Raw genomic sequence first — 15,761 nt, 5'->3', positions numbered from 1 at the left:
ACCTCCTGAGGCTGCTATTTTAGACAATGATAGACTTCCATTATCTTACATCTAATAAAGTTTTTTAAAGTTTTTTTTTTAAAAAAATTGAGACTATTTCAACTGAACAAAATAAAGTAGAAATAAAAAGTGCAGCACATAAATATTTTAAAATGGGAAGACGCAGAGTAGATTAGCATGGCTCTAATTAAATTGACCACTAGAGGTCTTTGCGCTAACTGCAGGTTTGCCAGGAGACTGCAGAACCACCAGCAGACCAGTCAAGGGCAGATCCACACCATACATTTAAAGTTCTTTTCCATAAAATAAAAGGCTTGTTAGGGTATATTGTTCTGCAAAATACAGGACAAGACAACGGCCATGAGCAAATGGTATGAGTGCATCTACTGATGCTGAATTTCCAAAAATAAAGCATTTCTTCAGCTCTCTAGCCTTGATTCAGCTTGTGTTTGTTTAGGGTGTTCTCTCTAGTTCCAGAAACTAAAGTACTTTTCAGCCTTTGATACATGAAGCCAGATGGGTGGTGTATAAATATTATTATTATTATTATTATTATTATTATTATTATTATTATTATTATCATCATTATTCGTCCTCTACAAATAGTCCTGCTTTCCTTAATTTTCTCCAGGATCCCTTAGGCACACCCTTTCTACCCCCCACCAAACAAACAAAAAAAAAGCATTGAAGGAAAAATGGTGGATTGGTAGAGTGAGTCTGGGACATGGATTTTTTTCTGTGTTGTATACAACATTACATAGAACAAAACTTTCCTCTTCAACCAGGCCTATTCAATGTGTTTGTGGGAGCGGGGAATTCTTGTTTTGTTTTAACTATTTATTCTGTGCTTTTATCCTGTATTTTTATCTTGTGAACTGCCCTGAGTTCTTTGGATGAAGGGCAGTATATAAATTTAATATAACAACAACAACAACAACAATTGTTCAAATCCATAGAAAATGATCTCCCATGTGAGCATTCCTTGCAGCCCTCTTTTATATTTTTGCTGTCTTTGCAAAAGATGGAAAATTCCCCTTTTGCATGTTTTGTGAGAACTTGGAAGAGTTCAGTCGTAGAACATAACTGCTGATCAAGCAGTTCCTCTTTAAATTATGGGTAGGTGAGGATTAGTTACTCAAAAAAAGGAATATATCCTTTTTCTTCCCAGGATGCCTTGGGCATATTTCATCTCCCAAGATGCTTGATGGATCGGTGGATGGAAACCATAGTAATTGGCTAAGCTGAATGCAAAACACATATATGGTAACTTTCATTCTGTAAAGCAGTGAATCAGAAATTCTCATTTTCTTATCTATCTATCCAGTGCTTTTTTTCTGGCGGTAAGCATACCCCTAAACATTTTGTAAATCTAAGAGATGAATTTAATACTGACTCCGACAAAAGCTTCATTGCATTTAAACACTGCAGCCAACTTAATGTTTATAAAATTGGTAGGCCCACATTTGAGTTTGTTCAAACCTCCAGTGTATGTAAATTCGTGGTTTTTGAATGGACGACATCTGGCGACGGACTAGACATTAGTTCACACAACCTCATGCCAACGTGGAAGTTACCGTGAGCTGTCAGCTGTGTAATATGAGGTAATGCATGTTCTTTGTACTCTTGTGCATTTACTGTATTTATTTCCCCCCGATTTGAACTATAAAATGGTAATTTTCTTGAGTCAAAATGAGAGTACCCCTAAACATTTTTAGGGGGGAACCACTGTTTCTTTCTATCTATCTATCTAAAATGACATTTATTTATTTAGAAGTTTTTATACCCTGTCCTCCCCTCAGACTAGAGCAGAGGCAGGCTTGCAACATAACATATGACATAAACGTTACAAAACAAAACAAATGAGAAATTATTGTAGGAGTCAAGTCCATGGCACTCTGGGAAATTTAATTTTCCAGGGGACACTCTCTATGTCACATGATCATTCACCTCAGAATTTGGTGGATGTTCATGTCATAGTCCCACCCACCCCCTTTTTTTCCAGCCCAGTTAAACATGCATGCAGTCCTGGTCAGCCTATGCAAGATCTTCTCGGAAGAAGCAGTTCATTTCCTTTGCTGAGCTGGGTTGCAATTGAGGAAACAGTTGCAGCATCTGTAGTCAATGCTCTGGCTGCATCAGTCTAAGGCAGAAGAGGGAGCAATCACCCAGATTTGAGCACATTTTCATTCAAAGCAAGACAGAGCCTATTAAGGTAAGAACAAGAAGCACCATATAATATCTGAAAGGCCACCGCACTCCTGCACCTTTAATAGTTGTATAGGAGAAGGCATTTCAATAGGCTACCTTGCATGGCAAACTACTATTAAAGGTGCAAGAGTCCTTTTTACCTGGCCGTTCTAGTTCACAATAGTAGCTCATGTAATTTTGATCTCATTCTCAACCAACAGCTATGAAAGTAAATATGAAGGCTGACAACTGATTAAGCGTGTGTTAGATTCATCATATATGAGATTTGGTTGCAGCGTGAAACATATTTTATTTGTTTTCTTTATTAAAAAATAAACTATATATATTCTATTTTAATCTTCAAAGCGGAGGGGGCTGTCTCGTTGTACAAGCAATCAGAAAATCAAATTGTTTTCCACATAGATTTCAACAGTGCCAAAATAGTGGAGTTGAAACATCACTTCCAGTTTGTGGCATGGAAATATCCACTGCTGTTACTGGGGAAGGAGCTGCAGCCCTTCCAAGGCTATAACTTGAAATCATTTTTTTTTCTCAAAAAATATATTAACAGCAGAATCCTGTGTATGCCTGCTCAGAGGTTAGCCCCAAGAGCTCAACTGGACTTACTCTCAGCTTAGGTAAGCATGTATCAGATTTTGGAATGGGGAGAAATTTGATTCAGTTCACACTTAAATGTGAACCAACCTAAGTCACCATTTCAAAAACAATAAAACCTTTGTTCAAAACTGTCGTTTCCCCTCTCTCAATTTCTAGCAATTCCTGCTTACTAAAACCTCTTCCTATGTTTTTAGCTATTCTTATTTTATCTGTAAGGCATCTTGAGTCTCTGATGGGGAAAAGGTTGGGTGAAAATAACTAAATATATAATAGTAATAATAATAATGTTATTATTGTTTAAAGGTACAATTTCCTGTCAGTGTCTTTCCCTACTCACTGAATTCTCCCCCTCCATTCTTCAGTTGCCCCGTGTGAGAGAGATAGTACCTCCACACGAAGTACAGTATTTCACTTCTGACACCATGTGTTGTCTTCAGCATGATTCAATGTAGCAGTTTTAAACAGATATTTCATTAGCAAGCCAATGCCTGTTGCGTGTACAAAATCCATCAGCTTCTTTAACTGACAAGATTGCTCTTAAGAGTCGATTCATCTTAAATATACAAATCATTCAGCACAGGCAGCAGGAGGCATGGAAATGAGGGAGATCTGTGTGCAAGGGGGAGCTGAGAAAAAAGGGGGAAGGATTGGAAACATGGTGAAAATAAGGGGTGCAAAGGGAGGCTGTAGAAAAGAACGTAGGGGGTGCATTGGGCTGCATAACGGGATGACAGCTGGTAAAAAGAGATGTTAGTACCTGTATTGCATGGAGTGGAAGGAGAAACTCTAGGAGGTAATATGAGGGGGAGGTTAACATGTGGAATGAGTGGGGGGCAGAGTCCCTGGTTATTCATGAAATTAGGGACAACAACATGGCCACAATTCAGCCACATCTAAGCACTTCCACTCATTTCAGTGTCTGGCATTTGCAGTGCTCGCCTAAGCATGTTTACTCAGAATTAAGTCCCAGTAGTTGTCATTTGGAGTTACTCCCTAGCAAGTGTGTTTAGGTTTGCAGCTTCAGGCTGCGATCATTAAGGCAGCTTCCTCAGAGTCAGCCCCATCAAGCTATATGGGACACACTTATTTCACGATTCATTCATTTCATGAAACTTATACACCGCTTGATTGAAGAAGAAGAGAAAAAAGCACCTCAAAGTGGTTTGCAGAAAGATAATAAACTCGAGACAAATCTACAGCCATACTTCAAAGCTTGCAAAGGTTAAAATACCGAAACAGATTAAAATGACCTCAACTTTATATTATTTTGTTTACCTATGATTAGGCATGTGTAAGGTTGCACAATTAAGATTATGCTTACCTTTCCATTGTCGCCAGTGGAATCCTCTTTCCTGAGGCTAATAGCAACTCCAGGGAGAGATTTTTCGTTGGGACTGTGGGGTGGTGGTGGTTCTAATCCTGCTCACCCCACCCTGTGGTGGTTGTAGACATTTTAAAAAACTGCACACAGTGATTGTTTTTATGCAGTTAGCACAATGTGTCATTTGACACTTAAACATGCTTTGGCACGGCCGTGACCTAAAAGCATTTGAATACCCTAAAAACATTGGAAAGAATGCTTTTCAAACCTCCCTTATCCTGCCCAAAGTCTCTAGAATCAATAATCAAGAATTTGCACTGAAAAATCCAAGCAGGGTGAAATCCCAGCTCATGTGAAGGGAATTGTATTCTGATTTTTGCAGGGTTCAGGTGTGGAAGATAATTTACGACCTGTGGTTGTACACTAAACTATATTATTACAGCTACAACTCTGGAGTGATAAGCCAACTTTAGTCATGCTAAGAGTAGACCAATTCAAATCAATGGACTTAACTAGTCTACTGATTTTAGTGGTTCTATGTGGGTTTGACTGACATTGGATAGCTCCTTTTCTAAAGCATCTCTAATATAGGGCAGTGCCAGTGTTCCTATCTCTGCAGTTCGCTAGGTTTCCTCCAAGAACTCTTTCTGTATTGAAACAGTGCTTAACAATCAGTTCCTGGGATGCAATTTTTTGCAGCCATTAGGAGATTCTTCATCATCCTAATCAGAAATCATATGAATCAAATTCAGCAAGATCTCTTATAGCAAAGCGATCCTGTGCATGTCTGCTCAAAAGTAATTCCAACTGAGTTCAGCGGGACTCCCTTCCAGGCAGGTGGGTAGCAGATGGCAGCCCTACAAACTGGAATTCCATGCATTACCTTGATTTCAAAAATTTGGAGCCATGTCACCACAAACATAAAAGTCCATGCTGATCACAGCACACCTTTGCCCACCAAAATTATCAACCCTGCTAGCTGGCCCTGCCACGCATTGCTGTGGCTCATCCCTGTGATTTTCCCCACCCTGTGCCGATTCATGACGTATCCTGCCCCCCACCCCTGGCTTATTACTGTGATTCCCCCCCTCTCTGTTCCGACCCGTGACGTATCACGCCCCCTTCTCCCCCCACCCGCAGCTCATCCCTGTGACTGGTCCCACCGTGTCCTGACCTATCCCGTCCTCTCCTCTCCTCTCCCCCAACCCCCACCCAGGTGAGTCAGTACCTCCATTTGGCCTAGTCTGTAAAGGCTTCGGCCTAGTATGTAAACGGGAGCCAAGGTGCTGTTGAGAGGGAAGGTTTTATAGGTGCAGTACCAGTGTAGCCGTCGCTAGAGGGCGCTGATTTGTAACCTGGTTCTTTTCCCAGCATGCACTTTTGGCTGAGTGGTGTGTTCTGGAACAGGGGTTTGGGGGGGGGGGTTTACATGGCGGAGGTGTGACATCTGTCTTAGCAAACTTTCCTATATCCTTTGGACATTCTCATGTGATGTTGTGTCAAAATTTCACCTCAAGCGGTCAAGCGGTTTTGGTGAAAAGTGGAAGCACACCCACATGCCCTTTTTACATTTATATATATATATAGATAAACCCTGTCCTTTTTCCGTGGTCTCAGGTACCACCTATGGATCAGAGCCATCTACAGATCATCTTTAACATGACAATTTATCTTAGTATTACATTCTCTTGGTGTTAAGGTATAACTAGGTAATCCATAGTTCTTTAGCTGCTGCTGAAAATTGTTTAGTATTACAGCCGTCCTATAAACACTACTTGGGACAGGTTTTCTCTTTTCTTTTCTTGCGCATTACCCAGTTGCAAAATCCCAGCAATCTGTCTGCAGCATTAAGTTAGGGTTACCAGACGTCCCTAGTTCCCGGACAAATTCCATCCCCGGAATATCCACAGATTTGCAAATCTGTCCCCAGGAAACGTGGCAACAGCAGTCTCAGCAGCCTGGAGGCAGCCTGGTAGCGCAGTTGGCTCTGGCTGGCTTCAGGAGCTGCTCACTGCCACCGCCACTGCCAAAGGAGAACCGGGGATGTCCGGTAGTACAGATCCCCTGCCCTCTTCCCCCTTTGTTTTGACAGATCGGGGGAGGTCCGGGAGTCATGAATGGGTGGCCATTGCCCAGGAGGGGCGCAAGGCACGCAGTTTCTCTGCCAGGCAAGGTGCAAAGCCCTTCTTTCGCACCCTGTGAAGCATAAATGCGCAGTTTTTTAAAAATCTGGGCAACGGCTACCCGCCCGCGATTCCCGAGCCTCCCCCGATCAGTCAAAACAAAGGGGGAAGGAGATTGGGGGAGGCTCGGGAGTCACGGGTGGGCGGCGCACCGTTGCCATTTTTTAAAAAAACTCATTTATGTTTCACAGGTGCAAAAGAAGGGCTTTGCACCTTTATACAATATGCATGTGTGCTTGGGCCCAGGGACTTTTGCCTCACCATCCTCACTACTGACTCCCTGTTGCTACTCAGGATCAATGGGGAAAAAAAAGTGTCCCCGGATTCGTTGAAAAAAAATATGGTAACCATACATTAAGTCCCATCTGGAAGTATCCTTAGATGCAGGCCAATGAAATAATCATAGAATTGTAGACTTAGAAGGAATGCCAAGAGTCACCTGGCCCAACCAACTGCAGTGCAGGAATCTCAGCTAGATCATACATGATAATGACTGGCTACGAATAACTATTTAACAGTACAGTGGTACCTCGGTTTAGGAACACAATTGGTTCCGGAAGTCTGTTCATAAACTGAAGCGTTCATAAACTGAAGCGAACTTTCCCATTGAAAGTAATGGAAAGTGGATTAATCCATTCCAGACGGGTCCGCAGAGTACTCAACCTGAAGCGTACTTAACCCGAAGCATGGGTGTAATTGGTTCCAGAAGTCTGTTCATAAAATGAAGCGTTCATAAACTGAAGTGAACTTTCCCATTGAAAGTAATGGAAAATGGATTAATCCGTTCCAGATGGGTCCGCGGCATTCGTAAACCGAAAATTCGTAAACCGAGGTGTTCGTAAACCGAGGTTCCACTGTAGGTGCTTGTGACAGGCTGGAGATGGGGGTGTACCTTTTTGAGAACTGAAGGTAGCTTGAAAGAGACAGGATATTGTATTGTGGCTTGTGGCGTTTGTATACTCTTCCACTTTTTGTATCACTTATTCTAATAAAAACCAATAAATGAGCCCACCACGGGAAGTGAAGCTTTCAATCTCTCGTAGCAATCGACTCTTCCAAACAGCAGCCATTAAGCTGTTGCTGTCAATCTATCAATTCCATCAAAGGGCCTCCAGCCCTTTTCTTTTACTTTCAAGAAAGATCCAGCAGCCATCGTAGTCAGAGAGATGGTCTTTAGCTTAGCTGTGCATTTAATAGGTGAAGTGGGAAAAGCATAATTGCTGTGACACGGTTCCCTGTCCTCAAAAGGTTGATAAAAGGACTGACTTGGAGGTGAAGAAGGAAGCCTTTTCTCTGAATCTAGAGAAGGTGTAGCCTTCTTGTTGTTAGACCAGAGCTCCCATCACCCCCGAATCTTTGTCGTTGGTGGTTCGCTCTGATGTGAGCCCAACATCATCTGCAGGTTCCCATGTTGGCCTGACCTATAGGATCTCTACCCATAGTAAGCTCCCTTACAGGCCCAAGCTCAGTCTTATCTACACTGGTTGGCAGTAGGCTTGCCCTAGGTCACATGTCCTGGTTTTCGGGTGTAAAAATGTCGTCGGGAAGGAATTTTGCTGAACTGGCAAAACGTCAGGGAAAACCCAGATGTATGGCAGTGTGCTGGAAAAAGCAGCCCCAAAAGCTTAAAATCACCCAGCAATTGGGGTTTGTTCCCCAATTAAGCTCAACAGTTTGGGTGGTTTTCTTAAAAAAAAAACCTTCAACAATTTTGATTGTTTGGTGATGTCAGGAATTTTACTTTTTGAAATATGGCAACCCTGGTTGGCAGTCTCTCTCCAGGGTTTTCCCTCAGCCCTATCTGGAGACGCCAGGGCTCAAACCTGTGCTCTGTAACTTAGCTACGTACCCCAAAGGCCTTTCCCCAACATACAGTATACACACTGAGGGCAGAGCCGAGCAGTGCCCATTCTCCCCTGCCCCCAAAATGCTCGTACCCCACACACATTAAGAAGAGCATGTGGGAAAGGAGTTGATGCGCTTAGTCTCTCCTTCCAGACGGGTCCTCTCTCGGAACAGACATTGTGGGGTCAAGGCGAGACTCAAAAGTGTGCATACCTTTGGTGTGGGGTCAGCAGCGGGCCCCAGCTATGCCCTTCATGCATCAGCTACACATGTGAAGAGGGCTTTTGCAAAGTGTTTTTGCAAACACCATACATTTAAAGTGCGTTCAAAGCACATGACCCCCCCCCAAGGAATCCTGGAACTGTCATTTGTTACGGCGGGTACTGGGAAGAGTAGCTCTGTGATTTTACCAGGATTCTTTGGGGTGGGGTGGGGCATTGAGAGAGAGAGCCATGTGTTTTCAATGTACTTCAAATGTATGGTGAAACATTTAATTCCCAGTAAATGTTTTTCAAAGTCTTGGGTGTTTCAACACGGTGTGGTTTTCCTGTGCATCCAGCCTTCCAATACTCCGTGTTCCTTTTTCCTCCTCACGTCAATTTATACTGAGAGAAGGGGGGACACACACAAAAGAAGGCATGAAGGGACGAGAGGGGCAGAGGCGGCATTTGCTGTGTGGGAAGGGAGAGGGACGGAAGCACCTAGACCAAAGCGAGCTCAGCGCAATATGCATCTTCTTCCCACAAAGGTCAGCAGACGCAGGCCTTTTGCAGCATTACCACTGCCACCTGTCTTCTTGCCACATCTGTGTGGGAAGCCTCATCCTGTTGTCTCAGGGCTTCTGCAACCATCCTTGCTTGAGCCAGAAAGATAAGATAGCAGCAGGGCTGCTTCTGTGCAAAGGGAGTAGCCGAGGACGGGAACTAAGGATTAACGGGTTACAGCAGTGCTTCCCAAAATAAAAATATAAAAAAATTCCCAGGCCACCCTTTCAGAATAAACATTTGCTCATGCCACACCAAGTTTTTTTTATTGAGAAAAGATCCATTTGAAAATGATTTAGATGAGTTGAAAAAGATATGTAAGTATAATATATATTAAAAAAAAACCCAGAGCTCTTTTTATTAGGAATGGTGGGGGAAGATGTAAATAAACAGGATGAGAAAGTTATTTTATACGCAACAGCAGCAGCAAGAATTTTACTTGCAAAATATTGGAAAAAAGAAGAAAGTCCAAAAATTGGAGAATGGCAAGAAAAAATATTAAATTATGTGGAATTAGCAAAATTAACAAATGCACTTAGAGGGGGTAATAATAAAAAAAATTGTTCAAAATTGGGGAAAATTTGGTGAGAATCTCAAAAAGCAGTGCCCCATGATAAAAACTTGGATTTACTTCTAACATTTCGTACAGATCAAAGGTTGGAAATTAAGTGAAGTAGCATAAAAAGGTATGAGACTTTTAGTCCGGGAAGAAGACAAGTGGAAGTCGGTTTATAAATGAAGGATGGATATATTGGTTTATGAAACACAGTTGATTCAGGAGAGATACTGGAGATAATAATTTTGGTTTATGTATAATTTTTTATTAATGTTTTAGTTTGTTTATCTGGTTTACTTGGAATATTTGTATTATTTTCATTGTGATATTTTATTATTATTATTTCTTATGTTTTGTATTTTTAACCTTAATAAAGATTTTTTTAAAAAAAGGAAAATGATTTTAAAAAACCCATTTCTACCAGTGCTTGATTTTTAACATGGAACATAACTGCTTTATAATATGATCATGGGACATCCAGGAAGTATAAAACAATGCAGCTACCTAAGAACAGGAATCGTTCCCAAAATATAATGATAAACGAGCCTCTTACATATGTACCTTAAGTCCAGACCCTCCAAGTGCCCCTATTTTCCAGGGACAGTCCCAGATTTACGGAAGCCATCCTGATTTCTGATTTGACCCCGGAATGTCCCGCTTTTCCTTAGGACGTCCCTATTTTAATCAGAGAAATGTTGGAGGGTATGGAGTTATGTGACTCCTGAGACAAGGAGATACAAGCTTTGGAAGACATCTGAAGGCAGCCCTGTATAGGGAAGCTTTTTAAATGTTTAATGTTTTCTTGTGTTTTTATACATGTTGGAAGCCACCCAGAGTGGTTGGGGCAACCCAGTCAGATGGGTGGGGTCAGAGGTGTAGGAAGATAGGGGTGGTGGGGGCAGGGCGCCCCGGGCAGCGCAATCCCAGGGGCGCCATCGTGACTGCCCACCCCGCCCCCAAATCACGCACCCCGCCCCCAGAATGCGTGCCCCGTCCCTGGGGGCAGCACGCCCCTGGGTGGGGTACAAATAATAAAATTCTTATAATAAATGGCTTTATACAAACTCAATGAGAGGTATGGGTGATCTCATTTATATTTGGTTTCATTTAAGACAAACCAACTCTCATCTCCTCAATAACACATAGAATAAGCCTTTCCCGATCTTTCATATTTGTCAAAAAAGCTATTTTTGAAAACTGGAAACCCATATTCTCTCTCTCTCTCTCTCTCTCTCTCTCTCTCTCTCTCTCTGTCTCTCTGTCTCTCTGTGTGTGTGTGTGTGTAAAACACTGAAATGTTTGCCCGTTTCTTTGTTCTTTAATCTTCCTGCCACCCTTGCCATCAACCCTCACCTGCCACACCCTTTGAGAACCACTACCTTAGAGCAACCTAATGTCTGGTTCTCAGGTCTGGCTTGAAACTAACACCATGAGTGGGAACTATCAAAATGTGACTGCTGAGGTTTCTGTATTGTGCTAGAGGAGCTGCTTTTCAGTGAATATATGAGTGAACCTCAAAGAAGAGAGCACCAAACGGTTTCCCAGGCTTCTGATAGCTGAGGCTGCAACTGCACATCATATGAAACGCAAGACAGGCTTTTCTCTCTTCTTGTAACATCTAAGGATGCCTCCAGACTTACAGCTTCTAGCTTTATCAAAAAACTGTTTCTCCACTAAGCCTTGTTCCACTTGCACATTGTTTTTTTTTCAATCTTTTCCTTCGTCTCATTGGCTCCCTTTGTTCTGCTGTACTTGGTTTTTCTACTGTAAAATGACAAGCATCTGTAAATGTTTATTCAAAGTTAATTTTACTGATTTCAATGGCCTTATTTCAAATTCAGTGTGTGCAGGACTGCAGCCCCATATCACCCTGGGATTGCAAAAGGAAACCCCACCCCCACCAAGTCTTGGTCATGCTGCACAAATTTAAAAGATCACTTTAGGGTGATTAAATGGTTCTGCTGTCAAGTGGGAAGTTGGCTTGAATCATCTTTTGACAGGTTACATCCAGGGTGACTTATCCTAGAAAAGAATCATATTTCACCTCTTCAGAGAAAATGGTAGTTACCTTTGGAGTCCACTTAAATGGCACAAATGTACATATGGTAGTCAGGAGATTGAACAAACTCAAGCATTTTAATACCCGTGAATATGTCAGATGGCAAGACATCCATGATTTGATCTGCCATGTCTTTTTTTTTCTTGGTAAAAAGCTGCCGCCACGAGGCCCAATTTGGATTGGTACCACAACATGGGGGTTCAGAGGAGGGATGCTAACATTTCCTCTGCACCTTGCACCACCTTTCTGATGAACATTGTCTGCTGCTCCCCCCCCCCCAAAAAAAACACCAGTTGTGATGTAGAAAAAGGAACGAGAAGTTCACAGAGCTCCATAATCCTGATTACCTTGGCTCTCTGGCAAAAGATTTGGGGAGCCTCACAGGCAATCTCAACTTTGCATGGCAAAAGGGGCACATGTTATTTCCCCAACTAGCACTCGGGAAAGTGCTTCTGCAGTTAATTTATGTTCTGGTAATCTGGGTCTATCTAGAAATAGCACAAAATTTTAAGGAAGTTAACTGTAAACAATAATGCAGACGTTAAAAAACAAAAACCCTCAAAATGATGATGGCATGCTGCAACATTTAATGCACAGTTTCGCCCAAATAATTCAGGGAACTGTAGGTTGTTAAGAGTGCTGGCAATTGTAGCTCTGTAAAGGATAAACTACAGTTCCCATGGTGTATTTTCCCCCCGGGGGAAGACATGTGCTTTAAATGTATGTTGTTGAGGTAATTGCAGTTATAAAGGACTGCAGTTGTGTAAATAGGTATCTACTACTAATTTTTAATTTTGCTGGTATCTTCCAGCCAAACCATTCTGGTCATAATAGCACAGAACGCCAACTGTCTTAGCTGCCAGAAAACTGAGCTACAACCTTGTTCTAGTGCAAAAATTAGTTGCAGCAGAGTCACACTAAAACCAGCAGGGCTTGCACGCTTTTAAATGTCTACTGAAAAGTAAGTCCCACTGAGTTCAATGGGACTTACTCCCAAGTAAAGGTGCATAGGAGTGCAGTCAGAAGCAAATGCAATTTATGATCCACTCACAAACTTTTGCTGAAAAGCTGTAGCAAACAATTACATACATTGGTAGGATTGACAAAAAACCTGTAGTAGAAAATTGAACTATGGATTGATAAAGGATTTATGAAAAATAGAGTTATGAAAAAGATGCAGAGGGGAAAATCCACAATGGGAGCGGGAAGGGAAGTCAAGGGGTTATGTGTTTATGTATTTAATTCATTTGTTTATGTAAAATAGAAAATGCAAAAATAAAATTGATTGGAAAAAAGGAAAAGACGGATGATGTTCAAATGTTCTTCAAGAAACAAAAGTGTTACTTAAAATGTGAAGAGGTGACTTGACACAACTTTAGGACTTTAATGTCGTGTTCACAGCTGCTTTGCATTTGGCATAAGCTCCAGAGGCGAATCCACCAACACTTGCCTTCCTTCTCCAGTTAGCTCAGTTGGTTAGGTGCTGGTAATACCAAAGTCGCAGTTTCAAACCCCATACAAACCACCTGCATATTCCTGCACGGCAGGGAGTTGGACGAGATGAGTCTCGGGGGACCCTCCAACTCTATGATTATATGAAATATAGAATTAGTTAGCTCTGTCTGCCATTGGCTCTAGCGCCATCTACTGTTGGCCTCCCTGCCAATTCCAATGGACACCAGCCACCACGGGAGAGAAGTCTATGTCTCTCTTCCACAGCTAACTGTGCTTCTCCTTTTCCTTTCTCAGGCAAGTATTCATCATGGCTGAGGAACCTCTGGAAGTGGTCACTGAGTATCTCTATGATGAACTGGCCATAATGTGTGAGAAAACAGACATCCAGGCATTTGGCAAAGTCTTTCTGCCAGTACTGTATGCCCTTGTGTTCGCCGTAGGGCTGGTGGGAAACGGCCTGGTGGTTTTGACCATTCTGCAAGGTGGGCGTCAAAAGAGCGTCACTGACATCTTTCTCTTGAACTTGGCCATTTGTGATCTCCTTTTTGTCATTTCTCTTCCCTTTTGGGCTTCTTACATCGTAAAAGGTTGGACACTCGGGAACCTTTCGTGTCGGATAGTTTCCTCTTTCTATTCCGTGGGCTTGTACGGAGGGATGTTTTTCATCACTGTCATAAGCATCGATCGGTACTTTGCTATCGTCCGGGCAACGTGCATCATGAAAGCCAGAACAATCCGACATGGATCTCTCACTAGCCTTGCAGTCTGGACCCTGGCCATTTTGTTTGCAGCTCCCCATTTCGTGTTCGTCCAAAAGATAGATAGACAATGCACTTCTCTGTATCCAGAACACCTTGAGGAAATCTGGCCCATTTTCACTTACATAGAATACAACATCATTGGTTTCCTTCTCCCGCTGTGCATCATGAGTTTCTGCTACCTGATGATCGTCAAAACCTTGATGTCCTGCAAAAATCACCGGAAAAGGAGAGCCATGAAGCTGATTTTATTAGTGGTTGTTGTGTTCTTCCTATTCTGGACTCCATACCACGTATCACTTTTTCTGCAGATATTGAGGCTCTCCGACTTCTTTCAGAACTGCAGCTCAAGGAGGCTTTTAGATCACACCATGCAAATCACCGAATCACTGGCTTTCAGCCACTGCTGCCTTAATCCCATCATCTATGCTTTTGCCGGCGAAAAATTCAGAAAGAAGCTTTCCCGCTTGGCTCTCAGATGTGTCTCGTTCTTTTTTTTCTGTGCGCCTTGCGATAGAGCTCCCGTTCCCGTTCCAGAGGTCACCATAACCAGCAACCATACGCAGAACACCAGTGACCAAGATGGCTCCATCCTTCTGTGATTGCTCCCTAGAGGACAGCCCTGAAGAATATTTTGTATACTGAATGCTAGCCTACCATTTGACCTAGATGTGAGTGAACAAATAGGGTTGGGTCCAAAGATCCGCTGTGACATTCACACAGAGTCCCCGGTCGTTCCACGGACTATTGACCCTGTGCCACCACGTCTATTGTCTTCCACTGTCACCAACCAGGTTTCCCCGGTAATATATTCAGACTCAGTCAGGTTGTAATGTGTTAACAAAGATTCCAGTTTATTGTGAACGCAAACAAGTTTTAAATACTTTGAAACACTGTAATCCGATTCACTCTCTCTTGTCTCCCCTCTGTCTCTAACTCGCTCGGACTCCTATGCCTCCCACCCACAAGAAGCCAACCGAACTACAGTGGTGCCTCGCAGGACGAATTTAATTCGTTCCGCGAGTCAATTTGTTTTGCGAAAAATTTGTCTTGCGAATCGCGGTTTCCCATAGGAATGCATTGAAATTTCTTTTTTTTTTGCCCATAGGAACGCATTAATTAAATTTCAATGCATTCCTATGGGAAACCGCGATTCGCAAGACAAATTTTTCGCAAAACAAATTCGTCTTGCGAGTCACCATCAGATCACAAGATGCATTCGTCTTGCGAAAAATTCGTCTTGCAGGGCATTCGTCTTGCGAGGTACCACTGTAACTATCTATTTCCGACTATCTAAACCTCTGGCTAAGCCTTTTAAAAGCAGGTAGGCTCCACCTCTGGGCTTTTCTGTTGGTCTAACTATTAACCCTTTCTCTCCCCCTGTACAGACATTTCCAAAAGAACGGGCAAACGCCACATCCGCCCATGGGGAAAACGTCATGGGCTTCCCCTGCGAAGGGAGCAAAAAGTACCTGTGTCCAATTTTCTGCTCTCTCCCCCTTCTGCTCCTTGTCAGAGGCTCTGGATCTCTGGGAATTATTCATTGCAAGTTGGGGGGGCTGAGAGGAAAAAAGGGAGCAGGAAATGTCACTTCTAGCTGCCCCCTTCTGGGGGCAGATCTCTGGATTCATTTGTATACAGTCATACCTCGGTTTATATATGCTTCAGTTTAAGTACACTGCGGACTGTCTGGAACGGACTAATCCACTTTCCATTACTTTCAATGGGAAAGTTCGCTTCAGGTAAAGTATGCTTCAGGTTAAGTACAGGCTTCTGGAACCAATTTTGTACTTAAACCGAGGTACCACTGTACATCCCATAGGTGTCAATATTCATGTTCTGCCACTAAGAACCAGAAATGTGTGTGTGTGTGTATTTGAGGACTGGATAAGGTTGTGGAAAGTGAATTTGAAATTTTCTGATTGTATATTGTTGAAGGAGAATTACATGAAAATGATGTACAGATGGTATATCACACCAGTAAAATTGGCAAAAATGTATAAAACAGAACAAAA

The 15,761-nt window shown here is 42.5% G+C and overlaps 1 protein-coding gene and 1 long non-coding RNA gene across 4 annotated transcripts in view; both read left to right on the top strand.

Annotated features, from left to right (window-relative positions):
* Nucleotides 1-15,761, top strand: part of LOC148684201 (uncharacterized) — a 380,707-nt gene that overhangs the window by 145,979 nt on the left and 218,967 nt on the right. The gene's annotated exons all lie outside the window — the stretch shown is intronic.
* On the top strand, nt 2,019-14,645 carry LOC118092171 (CX3C chemokine receptor 1). Of its 3 annotated transcripts, none has more exons than XM_088653948.1 (3): nt 2,019-2,212; nt 2,762-2,825; nt 13,283-14,645. In XM_088653948.1, exon 3 carries the CDS (start codon nt 13,296-13,298, stop codon nt 14,346-14,348), a length of 1,053 nt encoding a protein of 350 aa, XP_088510074.1. In that variant the 5' UTR covers nt 2,019-2,212; nt 2,762-2,825; nt 13,283-13,295; the 3' UTR covers nt 14,349-14,645. The 3 variants fall into 3 exon arrangements, with proteins under 3 accessions (XP_088510074.1, XP_060136601.1, XP_034985855.1); XM_060280618.2 differs by having other exon boundaries at nt 2,759-2,825; XM_035129964.3 differs by lacking the exon at nt 2,762-2,825.

This window comes from Zootoca vivipara, chromosome 11, assembly GCF_965207765.1.
Source record: "Zootoca vivipara chromosome 11, rZooViv2.hap1.1, whole genome shotgun sequence".
NCBI lineage: Eukaryota > Metazoa > Chordata > Lepidosauria > Squamata > Lacertidae > Zootoca > Zootoca vivipara.
The sequence above is the reverse complement of the archived record's forward strand: the minus strand, read 5'-3'. Positions and strand labels throughout refer to the sequence as shown.

Coding starts and splice junctions, on each gene's coding strand:
- LOC118092171 (XM_035129964.3), top strand. CDS start 13,296: ATGGCTGAGGAACCTCTGGAAGTGGTCACTGAGTATCTCTATGATGAA.